The 23,626-nt window shown below is 32.7% G+C and overlaps 1 protein-coding gene across 6 annotated transcripts in view; it reads right to left on the bottom strand.

The window, feature by feature from the left end:
- The window catches only part of LOC129905220 (receptor-type tyrosine-protein phosphatase mu), a 1,191,339-nt gene that overhangs the window by 170,780 nt on the left and 996,933 nt on the right, over positions 1–23,626 (bottom strand). For 5 of the 6 annotated variants that reach the window (XM_055980653.1, XM_055980652.1, XM_055980650.1 and 2 more), the window contains one exon: positions 6,371–6,506. The exons of the other annotated variant lie outside the window; for it this stretch is intronic. In XM_055980653.1, the coding sequence (XP_055836628.1) occupies positions 6,371–6,506 (136 nt within the window). Of the gene's footprint in view, positions 1–6,370; positions 6,507–23,626 lie in introns of those variants that run through there. 6 annotated transcript variants of the gene reach the window in all.

Raw genomic sequence — 23,626 nt, 5'->3', positions numbered from 1 at the left:
ACCAAAGCGTAAGTTTTTTTTGTTAATCATTTGTTTTACAGTATTTTAAACTTTTAATTTGTGAATTGTTGGACAAATTAATTTGGATATCCGCATAGCTGAAATAACTAAAAAAAGATCTTGCAGAAATGCATAACACAAGAAGGCGAAAAATAGGAAATATGTAAAACCCATTTAAAGAAAAGAAAACCAATAAAAAGTGTTTGTGTGTGAACATATTTTGTTTATTGTTATTTTGTATTTGTTTAGCTAAATTATTTAACTAATATTACACGGAGAATTTCGTATTATTTAATTCTTTTGCGTTTTGTTTTGTGTTTTACTGCCAAATGTCACTTAAATTCATAAGTGTTACCAGCTCCAAAAAAAAAGTTAATGAACTCTTTTTCGCGAGAAGATGTCGTTACGGTATGTGTGTAAAAGCTTTTCACTTTTTGTAAAGCTTTTCACTTTTTCACTTTTTGAATTTTTTCCAAAAAGTGGCCAATTTAGTTAAGCCTTTAAGGCTTAACTACATACACCACTTTCTGAAAAAGTACAAAAGTGAAAATATTTTTTTTCTGGCTAGCGCAATTTTTTTGTGAAAAAGAGTAGTGTTTTTTAAACCAAAAAATAAGCTTTCTGCATCATTTGTTTTATATTTCCAGCCCGAAAAACTATATAACAATCAGTTTGAAAATTTTCACTTTTGTATTTTTTCACTTTTTGAGCCAATGTAGTTAAGCTTTCTTAAACTTAAACTACACTTATTGCAAGACGAGCTTCGATTTTAACAAGAATTATGCTTTTAATTTATAGTTTGACCTTTTCTTTTTATGAAAAAAGGTTTTACTATTATTTAAACTTTTTATAAAAATAATTTATTTAAAGAACTTATTAATTTCCATATTGTTTTTCACAATTTCTGATACTTGATGTGTATAAGTAGTTTAAACTTCTTTCCGCCAGGGTACTTGGTCCAGTTGTCAATACAGCAGATCCCATCCACGGTCACCATTCAAAATATTCAACGCCACTTCCATCTCCAGAATATTTGCTCCAATGATATCCCGTTCTTCAACACAATTACTTCTCTTTAAAGCATGTAGGAGAGTACTATTTTTGGCGCTCTTCCATCCCCATAACTTTGTTCACATAGTCGAAGTGCAATTTGAGAATACTTTTATTGTTTCATACTTTCCTACCTAATTCTTAAAGCCTGAACTACATCAAAACACAAAGTCGAAAAAGTACAAAATGTAAACAAAGCTCAAAATATAGAAATCACATGTATATTTACCTGACATCTATTGGAAAAAAAAATAACTAAAAGAGCTCTTTTGTTTTTTGAAGTTTTAAATTTCAAATAAAAAAAAATTTGAAAAAGCAAATTACAGTCCACTCTATCTAAGTCGAATTTTCACACGACACGAAAATTGGTTCGAGTTTATATGAAATTCGAGTAAGAAAATCGCCAAAAAGTTCGATTTAGACGGAAATTTGACCTGGATGAAGTTCGACTTAGAGGGAATCGACTGTATTTGAAAAAAAAAAATATTTATTTGTCAAAAGAGCTTTTCTTCGAAAATGACAGGAACTATGCGATCGCAGAGCGACCTTACGGAAAGGATATAAAATATTGTTTGAGTGTATTTGTTTTTGAAACTATGTGAAAATTGAAAACTTGGTCATGTTCAAGCTTTTTGACTCGAATACTTTTTAAAAATGAAAGAGAGATATACAAACAAGCTACTAGGGGGAACAAGAAAAAACATCGTGTTTACTTTTTTGTACTTTTCTGACTTTGTGTTTTGATGTAGTTCAGGCTTAAGTCGTGAATACTTTTTGTTTTCACCCTTTTTTACGGACTTGAACATATCAAGAGTTTGTTTTTTATTTTGTTTGCCATTAATTTGGAGGGGAATTAGGTGTTGCAGAAATAAAATAATTAAAACATCAAACGAAAACCTGAAAACTTCCGGTGGGAACATATTTCAAGTTTTCAAAATTTTTTGCCGAAAACCGCGTTTGGGGCATTGAATAAAAAGTAAAGGAATGGGTGTTTATCCAAATCAGTGAAGCCGCTTCTTGTTAATGTGAGTTGTACAGATGTACATGTATTGCTTAAGGGTCGGGGTGCAGATATATTGTTCACTCAAGGGGCGCCACCAGAAATTTAACTGGCCTGATGAAAGATTCCCTTTAACCCTAGTTTACCACACGCAAAATAATGCAATAACCAAACTTGGGGTTCGCGCGAGCCCCAAAGCTTTTATGCACCTCTAATTGTTCATTTATCAACAATTTGATGCATTGTCTCTTTCTGTTATTGATTAAGGCGACAGTTGCTGTGTCTTTTTATGATAACACGTGTTTGGTTTTTCCAAAATATACCCAATAAAAATTGTTGAAAATAGTCCATTTAAAAAAATTTAAATTTAAAAAATTAAAATTTAAAAAGACAAAAAACGTAAACAAAAATGAATTTCGTTCACTGAGTTTTCATCCCAAGTCAAAAAAAAACGATTTAGAAAAAAGTTAAACATGCGTTGGGGTTCGCACGAACCCCAAGTTTGGTTTGTGACTTTTTTTCCGAGAAAAAAATTCCAGAAAATTATATAAAACCGCTTTTATGGAAAAAAGACAAAAAACGTAAACAAAAATGAATTTCGTTCACTGAGTTTTCATCCCAAGTTTGTAAACTAGGGTTAAGTGGTATTTTTCATCTTTAATTAATTCGAATTTTAAACTAGGGGTATTCACGATCTGGTGCAACAGGCCTAGTAAAAATGTAAAATTTTATTTTTTTACAATAGATCGTGAACGCCCCTTTTCTTATCTATAGTAAATATTGAAGCATGAATGAAATCCATGATGTTTTTTTTGAACAGGGTTGTTCCTCCACTGTTGCTTCTTCTTTTTTTCCATTTTTTATAATTTAATTCTTTGTTTTGTTCGGGTTTATTAATTTTCACAAATTATTTTACATCAAAAGAAACTAAATTACGGGACATGAGTACCGACATAATCCGACAACCATAATAAACAGAATAAAAAAGACAAACTGTTTATCATGGGCGACGCGACGCACAGTGTGGGATTTCGCGAATTTAGCGGAATTTAATTCGAAAAATGACTTGTCTTGTTTGGTGCCAAAACCGGTTTTTCTTAAAGCTAATAGATTGTAGAAAGTGATAACAAAAGCATTGATAGGTGGGAATCATGTAAACAAAAATAAATAGCTTCGAAGTTGCAGTTGGCGATTTTTTTTCTGTTTATTTAGTGAAAGAGATTACTTTGCTCTTAATTTTTTCTCGTGCGTTTGGTGTGCGTTTTAATAAAAGTTTTATTTTTTTTATATTTTCTAAATATCAAAGTATAATTATTTAAGTAATTTTTTATTTCACAGGGTGTTTTACATTTTTGTTTTGGTGATTGAAGTTAAAAAACTGTGTTTTTTTCGATTTTTGTACCTTTGTTAGAGCAAAACTTTAGTTATTCCGCGTTATTCCGCCTAGAGACAATATTCAATGCAAAGCTTGATTTATTATCTATCAAGAATCACTAAAATTTGACACCCCAATTTTGTTATGATATATTTTTTTTTTTTTTTTTCTAAATGACCATAAAAAAAAAAAATGATGGCATACCGTAAAAATTGCATAACTTTTTGGTATTTTGTTAGAAGAAGAATGTTATAGAATTAGAAACTTTTTTTATTTCACAGGGTGTTCAAAAAATTTGTGAATTTGATTTTAAAATAGTTCCAATAAAAATACAGGGTGTTCAAATTCAAAGTTAACAGTAAGAAAAAAAAAAGAATTAAGTTATTATAAAAATTAAAAACGAAAACTATCAATAATAAAAAAAAAAGTATTACATCTGATAAAGGGTGTTCCAATTATAATAATAAAAATAAATTAATTAAAAAAAAAAAAAACAATTAACGCGTATTTTTCACAAAATTTGATATTTGATACTTTGAAAATCGGTATTAAAATTAATTTTACTTGTTATAAGTGCTGTGTTTTGTTATTGTGTGTATATGTACTATGGAGTATTAATTTTCGTCTTTTTATAATGTGGTATGTTATTTGAATAATAAGCAAACTATCCTTTTAATTTAACAAAATATTTCGGTATTATATAATTTAAAGAATGTCTTTCCAAATAACAAAGAAGGACATATTTGATGTTTGGGTCTCAAAAATAAAAATTAAGCGCTTTGAGGCAGTTATGTCATTTGTTTTAAATGTTTTTGGTAACATAACGTTTTCTGAAGAAGCAGTTAAATCATTAAAGGCGTCTGTGAGGACAACTTGTTTTAAGTTAGATCAGTTATGGTCAAAAAACAGGAACCGTGAAAGCTTTGAATGCAAAAATGCTTCCTGGCTCAGTGGCTATTTAGTAATAACACAGCAAATATTTTACGAAATTCCTTCCCCTTCGAATTCTGCAAGTGTGGGTAGATCCAGAAAATCATTTAATGAGTGCTGTGAAAAAATGAAGGAGAAGAAAGTACAAGACTCATTTAGCTTTGAAGAAATTTCAACTGCATATGAAATTAGTTTGCGGAAAAAGTGGAAAAAGGAATTAGTAAGGGTGAAATTGTTTACATTAAAAACAAAACATATAGTAAAAACAATTAAATAAATTCAAATTGGCTTTTTATTTTACAAGAATAACACGATTGGTTAAAACAAATTGTCTATTCCAGTTAAACTGATTTTTTTTCGACAGGAAGTTTACGGTTCTTTTAATTATTGATATCCTTGATGATGTATGGCAGAAAAATTTCGTGACAGAACACTTACCAATTTAAAAAAAACATTGATTGTGCATAAATAAAGCTACTTAATTTAAAACATCCTTTCAAATAGTATCTTGTACGTTTTAGTAGCCTTTTAGAGAATAGTTTCTTTAGTTCATAAACAACGTCATTGACATATCGGTTTGCAAAAAACCTAGTCAATTCTGACAATAATTAACTTTTTTCTTTATTTTATTCATATTTGTCATAAAATTAAACAATAAATCATTCCTCAAAAGTTTTTTTTGTAAATTATGATTTTCATAAAAAAAGTACTTTTTGGTGAAAATAACCTGTCACTTCAAAGCTCATTTTACAAAAACTTAAATAAAATATCAGCAAAATGTGAATTACATTTGATTGTATACACATATTCAATGAACTAATCACAAAAAAAACTACAGCAAAATTTAAAATGCAAGCGTTATTAATTTTATTCCGCTAAATTCGCGAATTCCCACACTGCGCGACGGTGAGCTGCCATCTGTCAAAAATAATTTTACTCTATTGTATTTTTATTTTGCAATAGGTCTAGGGTATACCAAAGTGCAAGACTGTTGTAAAATTTTAATCCGTATATTTTGTTGTTGTAGTGTTGTAAGATTTTACACTTTTTCACTTTTGCAATGATACAAGACCAGTTGCATCGGATCGTGAATACCCTTACTATTTTTTTTTTTTCCTAAACTAAAAAGAGACTAAAAATTGTTTTTAAGCCATCAAGGTTAGCTGAAACATAAGCGGTCAGTGATTGCATCGCCCTGTCATCACCAATAAAAGTGAGTTCGCCCCTGGAAAACTAGCTCGAAATTTGACAGATAAGACACAAATTTTGACAGATGAGCTACCAACTTTTTTTTTTATTTTTTGGTGCTTCACTCACTCTATAGGTGTGATATACTATATACACGACACCAATTCCTGTCCTTCTTATTCAATGGTTTTGGGCATAAACAAACTATACCAGGACTAGTAACTGAGCGGTCTAATGATGTTTGCCTACAAGCTTCGAGTTGTGGTGAATGTCGTGAATATATCGTTGTGTTTGTGTTCGATTTGTGGTGAATGTCGTGAATCTATAAATGGGTGCGTTTAACGTCATTTATCAGAGTGTTGGCTTTCACATATATTCACCGACAACACTGTACAACAGCGTTTTGGGGGGTATGACGCGACCTTTGTATATAAAATCTATAGTACTATCATGAAGTGAAATTTTTTAGTTTGTTCGCTACCTGAGTGGTCGCGAGGGCGCTTAGATCGAATTCAATAATGGGAGTAAGGAGATGAGATATACTTTTCTGTTTGAAATTTGACATATTATTTAGTTCGTTCGTTAGCTTACTTTTTTGGTGGCGCTGTTTTTTTTTCATGATAGTACTATAGATTTTATATACAAAGGACGCGACATACGAAAGTTTCCAGTCTTGGTATAGTTTGTCGATGGTTTTGTGTTTGGTGGGAAAAGGATATAGCAAAGCTAATAAGCTAACTCTACTTTAACAAATAAAATAAGTTTTGTCGTCTCGTAACGTATGTATTTGTCGAAACTATACATTTTTTATTGAAATTTGTGCTTACCATGTTTTCAATCAACTGTGGTCTATGTCTTCGAACGGTCTTTACTGCTTGAAAAACATCAACTTCTCCATGTTGGATAACTTGTTCTATGCAGGCGTTTGCAGCACAATAAACCCCTGCCCTACTTCTCCCATCCCTGAAACGAATAATATAAGCTAACAATAAATAAATAGAGTTTAAAGAGTTAAGACAGAGAACAAACAGCAAGTTTTGGGAGTGGAGGTATAACCAAAATGTGAGTAGGTATGCAGTTTTATAGCCTTATGCATTCTAATAAGAATAACGAATTCAAAAGTCTGGCAGCTTTGAATCGTGGCTTTATATGGGTTTAAACGAGGTAAATAACGTGATTTTTCCAATGAACGTGAGTAGGCTAAATTAATACAAATTCACATTTTGAATAAAAGGACTGATGGTCTCTATTGGTGCTCTATTCTTGGAGAGTTTTGATTTCAATAAAACAAACAAAGAATTTAACAGAAAAGTCTCCAAAACAAAGCCGCTTAAATAGCTTATATCTTGAGTTCTAGTGATCGCATCGTCCAGATTGATATCTTTAGGCTTAGGGGAAATGACATATCATTTAGGGCGGTTTTCTTCACTATTGCTCAACTTGAAGCCAACTCGAGAGTTGGCGAACTTGAGAGTTGACATCAACTCGGAGGTTGAAACAAAAGTTGAACATTTGTTTTCTTCAATTTTTTTTCTCAACTTCCAGTTTGTAAAATATCCCTGGGATATTTGTGACAGTTTATACTAATACTGTCAGTTTCAAATTAAAAAAAACAATCGAGTATGTCATTTTAAATTGATGTTCTGTATTTCTTGTGCAATTTTTTTTATCAAAATGTCAAATTCATTTTAGGAATAAATTTAAATGCATTTTGCTTTGCTTTTTTTTCTGCAAAAATGAATTTCAAAGGAATAATTTTTTTGTGTAAAAGTGTGTGTGTATGTGTGTGTGTGCGCGCAAGAGCGATGTTGTCTGGATGTAAAAAAAAATCGATGCAAAATGTGTATGAAAATTCTTTAATGAATAATAATATTCTGCGATTGGAAAATGTGTTTCCATAAGTTTAATTCTCAATTTGTCTATGAAAACAGAAATAAAAAAGTTTTTGCCACGATTTAGCATCAAAAAAATATGACATTTCACAGAAAACTCTCAGGTTTGCTCCCTCAACTTCTACTATTTTCGGAAGTTGAGCAAACCAGAAGTTGACCAACTCGAGAGTTGAGAATCTAAAGTTGAAACTGTCAACTTTGAGTGAAGAAAAACAAAATCACAAGTTGAGAATAAAAATCCTCAAGTTGACTTCAACTTTTAATGAAGAAAACGGCTCTTAGCCTACTCACATTGATTGCAAAACTCGCGTTAATAGCCCCGCTGAAATCCATATAAGGCCGCGATTCAAAGCTCCCAGATTTTTTTAATTCGTTACTAATATGCATAAGGCTATAAAACTGCATAATCATTTTGGTTATACCTACCTCCCATCCCAAAATTTGCTGTAGGCTCTTAGACTAAGTATGTAATCAAATATAAAAATGAATGAATACTTTCTTAAAATCATATTTTGTTTTCAGGTATATTTTAAGCAGATCGTAACTGTGTACATTTAGGTATGTTGTAAAATTTTTATTGGTAAATGGGCTTCAGGTCAAATGAAACAAGTATTTTCTTTTTGCCACAGCAGCGGTTCGTCCATAATAAACGTGCATCAGCACTTAAACAATGGTTTCTATTTAACCCTAGAAAGATAATCTACGTCTGCGAGACGTATGGCGTTGAGTTTTATAGATACAATACCTTTTGTAAATGGCTGGGCATTTATACAATAGAACTATATTGTTAATTTATTGACTTAAAAAAATCTGAATAATGAGAAGAAATGCATGCATAAAATAAAAAACACATTGATATATTTAAAAAACGATTTAAGAATCATACGTCTCTCAGACGTACAAATATGATTATCTTTCTAGGGTTAAGCATTGATAGTCAGAAAAATTTGATTGGCCTCCGTTTTTGAGATATAACCGTTATAAAATGCTACAAAACGTCATTTTGGCTGTTTTCGAGCTTCTAATTTTATGTGGGGTAATTCATTATAAACAAATTTGTACCGATGATTTTAAGAACAGATATTCTTCTTTCAAAAACTGTTTAAATTTTCCCGATATCTCTTTTATTGCTCGAGATATCTTAAGTTTTAGTTAGTAAGCCAAAGAGAAACTAAATTTAATCTAAAGTTTAAGTCCCTGGGCATACAATGTTTGCCACAAGAACCAAAATATACTTTTCTAAAGGTTTTTGGGTCGCTAAACTCGAATCTACAATCATACAAATTCTATTAGCTTCCGTTCTTGAAATATAACAGTTATAAGAAAACCATTTTTTTGCATCTTATAACGGTAATATTTCCAGAACGGAGGCCAATAGAATTTTTCTGATTTCGGATTCGAGTTCAGCAACCCAAAAACTTCTAGAAAAGTATATATTCAGCACACCAAAAACATATAGAAAAGTATATTTTGGTTCTTGTGGCAAAAACCTTGTTGACCAGTGTAATTATTGTTACATTTAAATTAAATAATCAACTTCTTACAACCATGCAGATGGTATAAGGTTTAACTGACAAGTAACATGTCCTATAAATATAACATGAAAAATCTGACTTCTTCAATTTCGGTTATCCTGTTCATATTCATGTCTATTACCGATGTCGCGTCGTTTTTTCGACAGCACTCGTTTCGTTTGTCATTCCATAACATTTTCGACGCGACAAATCTGTAGTAGATTTTTAAACGGCAATAAAGGAATAGGTATCTGTCAAGCTCAAATGAAATTGAAAAAAATATACAGAATATTGGTGAACAAGAGAGATGGGTTATGCAGAAAAGTTTTATTGCACAATAGATTAGTGAAAATGACAAAATTTAAATAAGTTGAACGGCCCAACCCATAGAATCCGTTGCGTCGAAGTTTTCAACTGACAGCTCGATAAAATACACACGTTCTTATGGAAAGCGACCCATAATTGACAGATCAGACGGAGGCCGACGGATTCGACGGAAGAAGTAGACCGTCGTATCCTTTGACATTGATTGTCAACAATAGATCAGTTCGATTTTCTGTTTTTGAGAGCAAACGGGGAAATTTCAGAAATAAGAACTGTGCTCTTTTTTTCTCCGATTTTATGAATTGTGGACTTTAATTGTTTATTTGCGAAGAAATTGAAATAAAAGTAACATTTATTGATATATCGAATAATATATATCAATTAAATATCAAAAATCCGGTTGTAGAGTTCAGGTTTACAATGCCAAAGTCATACCTACAACTGATAACACGGTGCGACACTGAAAATACACCCGACAAGTTACATAATTTAGGCTGTTTATTTATTTTTTTTTTTTATTATAAGCGCGCACTAAAGGGATTAATGTACCCTTAATATGGTGAACACAGTACGAGCATTAGGAAAATAGGGAGGGGTTTGAAAGGAGATACCGATGAACATTAGTTTTGAAGTTCTGAGTTTTGAAATGGGATGGAAAAACAGAGGCGGGTAACACGTTCCACATTCGTGTAGTGCGGCTGAAGAAAGAATCTCTGTATTTGACGGTACGTCCGAAGTTGGACTCTAGGGTAAACTGATGAGCATTCCTTGAAGCGCGAGTATTACGGTTGAATTGTTTCAGGGGAGGAATGCAACTAGCTATTTCATCGGAGCACTGCTTATAAAAATAACGATAGAACAACGTGAGGCTGTTTATGTGGTTGAATAATGCATACAAATATTTTTGTATATTTTTGGAACCCTCCGTTTTCTTTTATTTACAAAAAAAAACATTTTTACAGACTTTATGAGGTAATCTATGAATATCTCAGTAATTTTTTAACAATTCTCAATATTTTATTTGTTCTTGGAAAGAACGTTCTCATAACTTTCGAATGATGTATATAAATCTTATGTTTATACAATGTATCCCATACTAACTTACTTTGGGTGACCATCGCCCTAAGGCGGCTACAATCCGCTTTGGATTTGGGCCTCAACCAACAAGCTTCGCCAGCCAGCTCTATCCTTAGCTCGCTGCTTCCAGTTGCGCACGCCAAGTTGATTGAGGTCCCCTTCCACTTGGTCACGCCACCTCAGACGAGGTCTCCCTCTACTGCGCCGTCCCTCTGGGTTGGAGTCGAAAACTTTCCGGGCCGGAGCATTGTTGTCCATGCGCTCCACGTGACCTAGCCATCTCAGGCGCTGCGCCTTCACTCTCTTGGCTAGGTTACCGTCTTTGTACAACCCGTAAAGCTTGTTGTTGTATCTTCTTCTCCAATCACCATCAATATACACGGGACCAAAAATCGCACGAAGAACTTTTCTCTCGAAACAATCCAAGATGTTTTCATACGCCTTCTTTAAAGTCCTTGCTTCTGCACCATATAGCAGGACTGGAATGATAAGGGTCTTGTATAGGGACACCTTAGTTGTTCGAGAGAGGGCTTTGCTGGTCAATTGCCTTCTCAAACCAAAGAAGCAGCGGTTGGCAAGAGTAATTCTCCGTTTGATTTCAGCGCTGATGTTGTTGTCCGTGTTTATAGCGGAGCCTAGGTAGACGAAGTCCTTGACTACCTCGAAGTAATGGCTGTCGATGGTGACGTTTTTTCCAATGAGTCGGTGTTGAGTGTCCTTTTTTGACGACAGCATATACTTGGTTTTGCCCTCATTGACCTTTAAACCCATTTTTGCCGCTTCCGTTTTGATGCACACAAAAGCGTCATTGACATCACGCTGAGTTCTTCCGAATATGTCAATATCCTCGGACTTTTGAAATATAGAGCCTCTGGTGTTGACGTTTGAGTTCTGTATAATTCTTTCAAGGACGATGTTAAAGAAGTCGCATGACAGTGCGTCGCCTTGTCTAAAACCTTTTTAGACATCAAATGCTTCGGTTAGGTCTTTACCAACTCTGACGGAGCAGCGTGCATTCTCCATCGTCATCATGCACAGTCGGACGAGCTTTGCAGGGATTCCAAAACTAGACATAGCTCTATACAACTCATCTCTGTAGATACTGTCATACGCGGCTTTAAAATCGATCTGCCGTAATGTGAATATTTGATCGATGGTGGACATTCCTGGTCTAAAGCCACACTGATAAGGACCTATCAGATTGTTGACGAACGGCTTCAGACGCTCACATAGACACGGCAGAGAGGATGTTCCTCTGTTCTTTTCCGCTTGTAGAGCTCTGGTCCTTCTGTGAAGCGCCGCTTTGTATGCTTTCTGTTTAGTATTTATGTATCACATAAATCTAGACAAAGTGATTTTTTCTTCAATTTTTTCAACTTTAGGTACCCATTTTTTTATTGCACAATAAAACGAACAAAAAAATAAAATTAGGTACTCTGCAAAAATATTTTTGTATGCTCAAATTGATTTATTGTTTTATTGAATTTGACAAAAACTTTGGAATTTATGCTACTATTTCGTAACTAGAAAATGTGGCATATCATGATGTGTATTGCAAGGTGTAAAATAGGGTGCTCGTTATTTTAAAATAATTAGAATTTGTATGCTCCTAAGATCTTATAGGTTTGGAAATAAACAATTCTCTAAGTTTCAAGTCTCTAACTTAATTCTAACCCGCTCCTCCAACCGGTTGAAGTTTCTAATGGAAATAACATGGGGTTTTTTCAAACCTTGTTCGATCAATTTTAAATTTCAGCAAAACCATTTGTTCAAAAAATTTTAAACTATGCAGACTCAAACTTTATAAGTGAAGCTTTTTTTTTCGTGGGTAGGTGTTGAAATCTTCAAAAGATTCTATGAGGACCGAAAAACGCGTGCTCATAGATATGTGGGACTCTTAACCACTAAAACCACCTCCTCCTCTCGATTGCAACTAAGTTCAGATGGAACTTATCTAGCAATTTATCTTTCTAACATTAACATTTTTTTTTTTTAATTAAATCATTAAAATAATGGTTCAAATTTTGTTGTCAAAAAATAAGTATTTTATAGGAAATTAAACAAATAAAATCTATAAACATTTAATTTTTATATTAATCAATGCCGATATTTTGAAATAAAGGAATTAAATTGAAAAATTTCACTGTACCAAATCGGAAGGTCTAGTCCTTCTCAAACGTCGTACTAAGTTTGTCTCGTCGAGAATTTCTGGTATTGTTCTATTAGTATGTTCGACTAACCGTTTTCTATGCTTTCGGACAAAAGTTTTCATTTCTTCGCGAACCGTGGGGATTCCAAGATCCCTGTGAAGATCTACGTTTCTTATTATACCACGGCGCATTTACAAATGATCTAAATAATTTATTTTCAAAAGATTGTAATCTATTTAAATTTGTATCGCGGGTACAACCCCAGAGTGTAATACCGTATGTCCAGACAGGCTTAAGTACTTGCTTGTAAACTAATAATTTGTTTTCAATACTAAGTCTAGAATGTTGTCCGAGCAACCAGTACATTTCTCTTAATTTCAAATTTAACTGGTCATTTATTTTTGACATGCGGTTTCCATTTTAATGTCGCGTCGAGAGTCATCCCGAGATATTTTGCCTCATTTGCAAACGGGACCTGAGTAGCATTAATAAAAACTGGTAGTCTATTTATTATCTTACACGTAAAGTCCACGTGGACTGACTTGAGTTCGTTAAGCGCTATTCGCCATTATTAAGAGCATTTTGCAATTTACTTGTCGATTCGTTAATTGTTTTGCCTACTGCAAGTATTGCGGTATCGTCAGCAAAAGTAGCTACAATTGTGTTTTGTGTTTGAGGTATATCGCGTGTGAATAGAAGGTACAGAATGGGACCCAAAACACTACCTTGTGGTACCCCAGCCACTATTTCCCTAAAGTCTGAGTATTCATTTCCGTGTCTAACGCGGAAAATTCTGTTCTCTAGATATTCTCTAAGAATGGTAAAGATAAAGAGTCCTTCAGGTAGGACTTGTCTTAATTTAAATTTGAGACCCTCGTCTCATACTTTGGCAAATTGTACAGGCCAATTTCTTTTGGTGAGATGGTTTTCCAGGTTTCAATACCATTATTACTTCTTCGACTTTCCATTGATTTGGAATATATTCTAACCTAAGAGTGGCATTCATTATATATAAGAGGTTTATTAAACCTTTCCGTGGGAGCATTTTAAGAATTTCCGCAGTAATTAAGTCTTATCCTGGTGCTTTTTTTACTTTAGCTTCTTAATTTCTTTGTTTAATTCGGCGAGCGTAACATTTCTTGTGATGAAGCTTTCACTTGACGTTATATTCATATTTATACTTTCATTCAATGCTTGCCCATTGAATGGTTTGAATGTTTCCTCTGGTAATCAGCAAAAACGTTTGCTTTCTCTTTGTCGCTTCTTGCCCATTCATTTTGGTCTTTCATTATAGGAGGTGCTGGAAGCTTTGGTTTTTTCGTGGCTTTTATCGCTTACCATAGATAGTAATTAGATTCTTTACCTGCCGTCCAATTTTCTAGGTAGTTTTTAGCTTCGCGGTTCTTAAAATCTGATATCATCTTTTTAAGCAAATTACTAAGATGATTTAGATTAGATTTGTGTTGAGAAGCACGAGTTTGTTGCCATTTCTTGCGCGCTTTTCGCTTTTCTTTAAGTACGTCGTTTATCTCTTGGGGATATTTAGCGTCTTTGTACCCTGGAATTTCTCTTTGGTAAGGGGTATTGTTCCATGCGACTTTTTGAATATGCACAAAATTATCTACCGCTTTCTCAAGCTCAAGAGATGTCTGTAGTGATACACTTAATTTAACATTATCCTCAATATCTTTCTTATAGCCTTCCCAGTTAGTTTTACCGTTTGTTAGCCTAGGTGGTATTTCAACTTTAACAAGACTTTCGCTCATAGTGAGAATAACGGGAGAGTGGTCAGAGAAAAGATCAAAGCATTACGTTATTTTAATTCGATTTGACGGTATTCCCCTGACTATAAAGAAATCAATCCGGTCAGGTATTTTCGAGGTATCTGCCGGCCAATAAATTGGTTTTCCAGTAAAATGGAAATTGCAATTATTCTCCATACCGGCTTCGTATAACGCTCGGCCTTTTTGAGATATGCATCTAGAACCCCAAAACGTATGCTTTGCATTTAAGTCGCCGCCGATAATAAAAGTTGGTCTAAGTACTTTTAGCAAGTTTGAAAATTCATTTTTATCAATTTTGTACCGCGGAGGGCAGTATGTAGATGAGATATTAAGTACATCATGCTTAGTTTCAACCTGCACACTTATAAGTTGCATCGATTCAAGCTCAAGCTTAAGGCCTATCGAGTGTTTAATACAATCTTTTATATATAATGATGCTCCGCCTCTTGCTTTGTTCGACGGGTGAATTGCGTGGTAATCAAGAAAACCGTTGATATGGAAATTTGATTCTTTTTTTACATGGGTTTCTGATATCAAACAAATGTCAATATCTTGTTCCCGTATAACCATTTCTTGTTCTCCAGGTCTGCAATAATCCATTGGCATTAAACGTAATAATTTTAAGGTTTTCCATCATGTTTTCTTGTATAGCGTTGGGGTTGAATAAAATCTTCAATTTTAGCTAGGCTATCACATATTCTATTATTAAGTTTGACCTGATCCTCACATTTTGACAAAATTAAAGCCAGGCAGTGAGAAGTTGCGTCAGGTTCTGGATAATTTATTACTTTTCACTGGAGACGTCTTCGATGTTGATGGCGTTGCATTTTCTTTGCCGGTACTGGGTCTTAATGTATTTGCCCTTTTAGGTGTCTTAGAAATCGGGTTTTCTGTTTGCTTCGTTGGTTTTCTTTGTGCGGAAGTTTTTTCTCGGCGTTTCTGTAGCTCTTTGGCTACTTCGCAGCCTCTTTAGCTTGCCGGGTGACTTCCATTGCAATTAATGCACTTCGCTGGACTTGTGCTACTTCCGGTACAGTCTGCAGTTAAATGTTTTCCCGCACATTTCACACACCTAGGTTCTTTTTTACAATAGGTTTGCGTGTGGTTGAAACCTTGACAGCATTTACACTGAGGTACTTGCTTTGTACGGTTTCTTAGAGGTTTGATCCAGAAATGGCAAAAATGCGTTTTTTTTTTATTTTCTACATTCTCAAGAAAATACAGCAGTTGCCGTCCACCATTTTTCACTTGTTAATATTTTTTTTTAAATATTTTTGAAATTTAACGTTTTTTATGTAGTTATTACAGGTAGAAAATGTATGTAGTAAATGAAACAAATCAAGCGAGTAGTTTATTCGATTAATTACGCGTAGTTCACCGAGTAGATTACCTGACGTAATCTACTCTGCCATCTCTGGTTTGATCTTAACAACGAGGTTAAGTATTGTTTTAATTTTGTAGATTTCCTCTATTTTTTCTATTTTATCAAACGTGAGTATAAATAGTGGGAGGCCACGTTGTACCACGATTGTTTCTTTATCTCTTTGTTGTTTTTCCTTCTTGACGATGTTTTCAGCATTGATGACATCATTTTTTTGGCATGAGGAGTGTAAGCCCCTGGCCACGACGCACACTGCGGAAATTTGTATGGGAGTGCGGAAAAAATTCAATAAAAACTGAACCACTGAATAGATTTGGATGAAATTTTCAAGGATGACAGTTTACGTCGTAAGAAATTATTATTATTCATTTCCGCCCACTGCCACGCCCTTTTTTAAAAAAAATGTGAGAGTAATAAAGAATTCCGATTCTCAATTTACTTGTACTTATAGCATTTTTTTAAATTTTTTTGTATTATTGGAACCACCTTACCGATTTTAAATACATTAAATGGAAAAAAATAACTAATAGTAGGTACTGTTGTCGAGGTCCACGTCCACGAAAAATAAGAAACCAAAATTATAGTTAAAAATTATTTAAAAAAAAACAACTTTTTTCATATTTTATACAAATTTTTCAAAAGTTTATTCTTTTAAGAGAGCCATTTTTTCCAATTAAATGACTCTGATTCTTCTTAATAAAGGAAGGGGTCAGATGATCTGTATTTTTCAATAATAATTTCGATTTAAATCTTGAGACATTCCATTAGCTTTCTGCTTAGATCTTCGCATGAAATGCTTAAAATTCCCATTATTAATAAAATGTATAATAATAAGACGCATAATCCCTTTTCACTCGTTTTTAATTTGAATAGTTTTCAATATATTATGTATGTACATACATTTCAGTTACATATAACGAAAATTAATTTTTCTGAGCCAAGGTCAAAAAATCAAATGTAATTTTATTGTACTAGATTTGTAAAAAATGTGTTACGAATTAATTTTAATTTCTCTACTTGTCTTTTCGGATAAGAATTTCAAGCTTGCAGCCAAAAAAACAAAAATCTGACAAAAAGGAGATTTTTTACTTTTCAATTTTCTCGAAAACTAGAAGGCATAGAAATATATGGTTTTCAGTTTTTGGTAAGGAATTAATTAAGGCAATTTTCTTTATCATTCAATTTGAATTCAAATCCCCAGCCTTGTCAAAAATAGTATTGGATGTGTTTTTTTTTTGATTTTGAAATCGATTATTTCAAAAACAATTCACTTAAAGAACTTAATTTAAAAGTTCAAATTAAGCCTAATATTTTGGCTTTTAAAAAAAGTATCATTTATAACTGCAAGTGTTACCCTTGATTTTTAATATTTTTTTTGTTATTTTAAGTAATTTTTAAGAAAATTATTTTTGCGACCAAATGAAGTTTTCAATTGCCAATAAAAAACACAGTGGCACCTGGTGGCACCCAAATTTGGCCTTAATCGAAAGATAATTTCACAAGGAAAAAGTGTTTAATAGTCTCTAACTGTAGGCAAATGTAGCTAAAATTATATATACAAAAATATGAAAAAATCAAGCCATTTTTTTCTCTTTTCTTTAAATAATTATATAAAATAATTAACATCTTTAAAATTAATAATTTCTTCGATTTACAATAGACAAACGATGGCTTCTTTACGGAAAAATAAAAGTGTATGAGTCGGCTCAAGCTAAAAAAAATTACACAGCTTTAATTTCAGGGTATTTTCACTTCGTTTTTTATACTTTCAACAACTTGTCCCTTTACAAAGCTCTAAAAAGTAAATTACAAGTCCGAATTTAGTAATTCTTTCTGATTTTGATTCAGATTTTATTCTAGAATTTAGAAATACTATTGAAATATTCTCGACGCACACTGGGGAAATTTGTATGGGAGTGCGGAAAAAATTAAATAAAAACTGAACCTCTGAATAGATTTGGATGAAATTTTCAGGGATGACAGTTTTCGTCGTAATAAATTATTATTATTCATTTCCGCCCACTGCCACGCCCTTTTAAAAAAATTTGTGAGAGTAATAAAGAATTCCGATTCTCAATTTACTTGTACTTATAGCATTTTTTTTTTAATTTTTTTGTATTATTGGAACCACCTCATCGATTTTAAATACATTAAATGGAAAAGAATAACTCATAGTAGGTACTGTTGTCGAGGTCCACGTCTACGCAAAATAAAAAACCCAAATTATAGTTAAAAATTATTAAAAAAAAAACCCTTTTTTCATTTTTTTATACAAATTTTTCAAAAGTTTATTCTTTTAAGAGAGCCATTTTTTCCTCAATTAAATGACTCTGATTCTTCTTAATAAACGAAGGGGTCAGATGATCTGTATTTTTCAATAATAATTTCAATTTAAATCTTGAGACATTCCATTAGATTTCTGCTTAGATCTTCGCATGAAATGCTTAAAATTCCCATTATTAATAAAATGTATAATAATAAGACGCATAATCCCTTTTCACTCGTTTTTAATTTGAATAGTTTTCAATATATTATGTACATACATTTCAGTTACATATAACGAAAATTAATTTTTCTGAGCCAAGTTCAAAAAATCAAATGTAATTTTATTGTAGTAGATTTGTAAAAAAATGTGTTACGAATTAATTTTATTTTATCTATTTGTCTTTTCGGATAAGAATTTCAAGCTTGCAGCCAAAAAAACAAGATTTTTTACTTTGCAATTTTCTCGAAAACTAGAAGGCATAGAAACATATGAATTTCAGTGTTTGGCAAGGAATTAATTAAGGCAGTGTTTTTCATCATTCAAATTGAATTCAAATCCCCAGCCTTGTCAAAAATAGTGTTGGATATGTTTTTTTAAATTTTTTTTTTCAAAATTTTGACTTTGAAATCGATTATTTCAAAAACAATTCACTTAAAGAACTTAAAGAATTTAAAAGCTCAAACTAAGCCTAATATTTTGGCTTTTAAAAAAAGTATCATTTATAACTGTAAGTGTTACCATTGATTTTTAATATTTTTTTTGTTATTTTAAGTAATTTTTAAGAAAATGATTTTTGCGACCAAATGAATTTTTCAATTGCCAATAAAAAACGCAGTGGCACCTGGTGGCACCCAAATTTGGCCTTCATCGAAAGGCAATTTCATAAGGAAAAAGTGTTTAATAGTCTCTAACTGTAGGCAAGTGTAGCTAAAATAATATATACAAAAATATGAAAAAATCAAGCCATTTTTTTCTCCTTTCTCTAAATCATTATATAAAATAATTAACATCTTTAAAATTAATAATTTCTTCGATTTACAATAGACAAACGATGGCTTCTTTACGGAAAAATAAAAGTGTATGAGTCGGCTCAAGCAAAAAAAAATTACACAGCTTTAATTTGAGGGTATTTTCACTTCGTTTTCTATACTTTCAACAACTTGCCCCTTTACAAAGCTCTAAAAAGTAAACTACAAGTCTGATTTTAGTGATTCTTTCTAATTTTGATTCAGATTTTATTCTAGAATTTAGAAATACTATTGAAATATTCTCCGAGGAACTTTAAATTTTGGACTTTTTTCCGCAAAATCCCCAGTGTGCGACGCGTAGAGGTCTTTCCGATTTGTTTTCGTATGTGTACCACTCTACTTTTTCTTCGTTTAATCTTCGCGAAAGGAGACGATAGTTATCGGAGTCTTTTACGGAGTTTTTATTAAGCGAGATAACTTTAAAATTCGTCGGCGGTAACGCCTTTAAAATAGTTTGTAATTTATTGAATACCGCAACCCCGACAACATTAATCGGTGGCGGTGGCCTTATTTTAACAGGTTTTTCTTTGTTATTTTTATCGTTTTGTTTATTTACTTCTACATTCGCTTCTTTCGTTTCGGAAGAGGATGCATTCTCTGGTGAGGACAAAGCTTTACGTTTTTTGGTACGTCTTTTTGAGAATCTTTTCGTTTCACGTTCTAGCTCTTCTTCGTCTATTTTATATTCGTGAATATCCACTTGCTGTGGAGTTTCTTTTGATTCTATATCTGTTTTAGCTTTTTTCAACATATCGTTTTCCTTGCGAAGAAGATCGATTTCTTGCTGTTCTTTCTTAAAGGCTTCATTTTCATTTCTTAGAAATTTTATTTCTTCTTTCAACTCTTGATAGAGTTGCAATGTTTCGTCGAGCCTTTGACGAAGATCTTTATTGTCTTTTACAAGATTTTCAACTTTTTCTGAGTCTTCTTTTGAACGCTCTGGCGGTTTGGGCGGACTCTTTATCCCAGATGCACTCGATTTTGGTGGTGGTGATCGAGTTATCATAGGTTTTCTTGAAAACGGATTTATCAAGCGTTCGAATTGGAATAATTGGCTCTCCCCAGAATCCTTAGAGCCGACCTCCGAAGAGGGTGGATTTTCCAGAAATCTGAATTGGTATTATTGTTACGGTAAAATGACTGGTCTTTCTGTCCCTTTCTTCCCGTTTGCTTTACAGGTGTTTCCTTCGATTTACTGAGAGAGACAAGGGCAGCCATTGGTCATCAGCCATTGGTAATCTCTTTTAGTAAATTTGTAGAAACAATAAATATATATTAACCTTACACCTAAATTGGATTGGTGGTCTAATCGTCGAAGTACACTCTGCTATTATACCGAGGGAGTGTGAAGTAGTAAAATCGACCGACAGATGGTCGAGCCTTAATTATGGTAATATGCCGACAGATGGTCGTGCGTTAATTTCAAAAATCGGCCCAGAGGGGGTCAAGCCAAAAACATATATAAAACCGCCCACAGATGGCCTAACAAAAATTGTCTGAACCAGAAAACTGGCCGAAGATGGTCTAATTGGTATACGAGCAAAAGCAAGCACGGGTTACATTTGGTTACCGATTGCTGAAGACACTCAGATTTGAGTATGGCCGAAGGCCCAACATATCTATATCTATTTTTATAAAAGATGGAACGTTAAGGTTATTTTTCTTTTCCCCCAAATCTAACAAAATCTAACTGGTATTAATTGTAAAATCGCGGTGAGAAAATAATGATTGCCAACTTTCCTGCAAAAAGAAAAAAAAAAATGATTGGGGTTGGGTGCCATCTTTGCCAAGTTTTTGTCATTAGTAATTTTGGAGGGGACCAATGCATACATATTGTTAGCCGAAATTGGATTGTTTTAACTTTAATTCTTTTCTTTCTTTTTATCTTGTAAAAAAAAATGGGGATGAATGGCTGAATGCGTTCATGGAATTCCCGCCACTGCACAGTGGGTCCCGCCATAGGTCAAAAATAAAAAAAGTAAATGTCAATTTTTTAAAATCCAATGATTAAACAACGTTCTACAATCTCCCATCGAACCAAAACCAAAAAAAATTTTACGGTTACCCTTTTTTTCATTTCTTAATAGCCATTCAAAGTCGGTATATAAAAAAAGGTACAGTTTTTTAATCGCTGCAGTTATAAGGTGTGAACTTGCGATAGTGATAGCGGGTGTTAAAAATTGTGAACAGTATTAAATTGTTATGGATATTAAACGAGAAGGTTAATACTTTCTAAAAACATAAATTATATTGTTAAATAACATTAAGGCTAATTGTAATAGGGCTCGTTAGCGAAGCAATTTTAACCATTTTTATTTAGCTCAATTTTCATTTAATTAGAGATTTAGTTGGTTTGCCTTCGAGTGCCCTCTACAATTTAAGTTCTCAAATGAAGAATACCGTCCTACCTTTCGAAATAATAGCGGCGTTTTTTCCCGTTTTTTCCCCTTTTCGAGTAATACGAGTTTAAATGACGATACACGGAGAAAAAAAAATTACAACGTAAAATTAAAAAAATTCCTTTTTGGCACTTAAATTTTTATAAAAGACTAAACTAGAGGGTAAGGGTAAAGTGCTCGACTGACAGCCAGGTCCATTTCCGGCATTAACCATTTTTTTTTATATTTTCAAAAAAAAAATTTTTTTTACCTTTTTTTATTTTTCTTGAAAATAACCAAATTTTTAAAAAACTGACTTGATGCATTTTTTTGCAATAATAAATCATATAAAATGATAATACAGGTGTTTCATTAAAAAAAAAATGGTCATTATATTTTTGACCGCACTTTGTATGGGAGGTGACCCACTGTGCACTGGAAACGATTCAGCTGACCATGGGAGAACGAGAGTGCGAGTAAGTAGGACCGTTTGATTCCGACATGGGCACTCTGCAGCCAATGAGCTGAGAGTTGCTGAATGACGTGATCGGAATCGGCTGCTCCGGATTGGCCGAAAGCACTGGGGGTATGAGAGCGAAAAAGGATCGTCCAGGAAGAAAAATTTCTGGCGTTCACTTTTAAACTGGCAAGCTCAGAATAAAGATTGTTAATTGGAAAAATTGTGAAAAAGATAATCAAGTTAGAAAAAATTTAAAGTGATAAAGAATTTAATTTCGGCAGTATAGTTTTGAGTAGTTTTCGAAAATAAAAATTTTAGTGTGTTTTAAAATTAGTATTTTTGAAAATAAATTGGGAGAAAAATTGGCAGAGTGGTCAAGGGTGAAATTGGGGTTGGAAATTGGAAAATAATAGGATCGTTGGCAATCCAGAAAGAAAAGGTAAGTAGAAATTGATTTTATATTTGGTATTATTGCGGTTTATTGTTGGTGAATTTTGATAACGTTTTCTTGGAAATCCGTTGGCTTTTGTTCCGGTTTATTTTCTCGAAATTGCGGGACACGTGACCCAGTTAGTTTCAATTTTTAACAGTTCGAAAAACTGAACTTAGCGTTCCATTTTAATAAGTTAAAAATCTTTGTTCAATTGGTTGAAAAGATTTTGGGTTTTAGCCCTACTTTATTGCAAGGTTTCCCAAACAAATAAAAAGCTTTCAAATCTCCACTAGAGAAAGTAAACTCGTTCTTTTTATTTTAATTTTCCATCATCGTTTTTCGCTCTAAAAGGTTTGTAATTTCCTTTTCAAAAAAAAATTGCTGGCGCCTTTTTCATTTTTAAATTTCAGCTTGCGACGCTCCTGGTGAAAGTAAGTTGGAATTCAAAAATTTTATTATTACTTATTTATTTATTATTATTATTTATTTTAATTCGCTCATTAAATTATAATCATCAAATCATAATATTCGCAGCATATAAATTTGATGTGTGTGTTACACTTTTTTTTGTTGTTTGAATTCGCTGAACAAATTCAGCTCATAGTCGTCATACTCGTCATCGTCGTCGTCAGCGGCATCATACCGCTCTACCTAATTATTTGTTTTTAATAATATCGTCGGAAAAAGTGTAACATTATATCAAAGATCATATAACTAGTAAAGATGTCGCACGTAGAACAAACTTCTGTGCTTGAAATTTTCTACCATCAGATTTTACCCATAGGTCCAAAACATGTATCCAAGAATTAAATTGTTGAGAAACATTTTAAAATTTTTCGATGACTGAGTAGAAAAGAGAGGGTGGATTTTTATAGATGAATTTATTTAATGGGAGGAAGCGAGATAGTAGTTAAATGTTGATACGAATAAGGAAAATAAAAAAAAATAAATTTGTCTGTGAGAATGTACCTATGAAATAATTTTTTTTTTGTTAAATTATTCAGGAAACTGATATTAACACATGATTCAAAATAATAATTTAAATAAGAATAATTTTAGATATATATATGACAAGAGTGTATGAGCAAAATTGTGTGAAAATGAATTTCAACCCTCAAATTGTCAATAGGTCCAAATCATTATAATGCAGAAATCCTTCGCAACATTAAAAAAAGTTCTTATCATGAGTGGGAAAGAGAGAGTTATTTTGAATAGATTTCTTAAATGCGAAGGACCGAGATGTAAGTTGAATAGGAACAAATGAAAACAAAAAGGATCGTTTTGCCGTGCGGGTATATATTTTTTTTCACAACTGGATTGCTTCGCACAAGCAGGGCGAAGACGAGATGGCTAGTTTTAAAGATTGATGAAAAAAAGAAGCAAAAACAACTTTTGC

Source organism: Episyrphus balteatus, chromosome 1, assembly GCF_945859705.1.
Source record: "Episyrphus balteatus chromosome 1, idEpiBalt1.1, whole genome shotgun sequence".
In the NCBI taxonomy this organism is placed as follows: Eukaryota; Metazoa; Arthropoda; class Insecta; order Diptera; family Syrphidae; genus Episyrphus; species Episyrphus balteatus.
The sequence above is the reverse complement of the archived record's forward strand: the minus strand, read 5'-3'. Positions and strand labels throughout refer to the sequence as shown.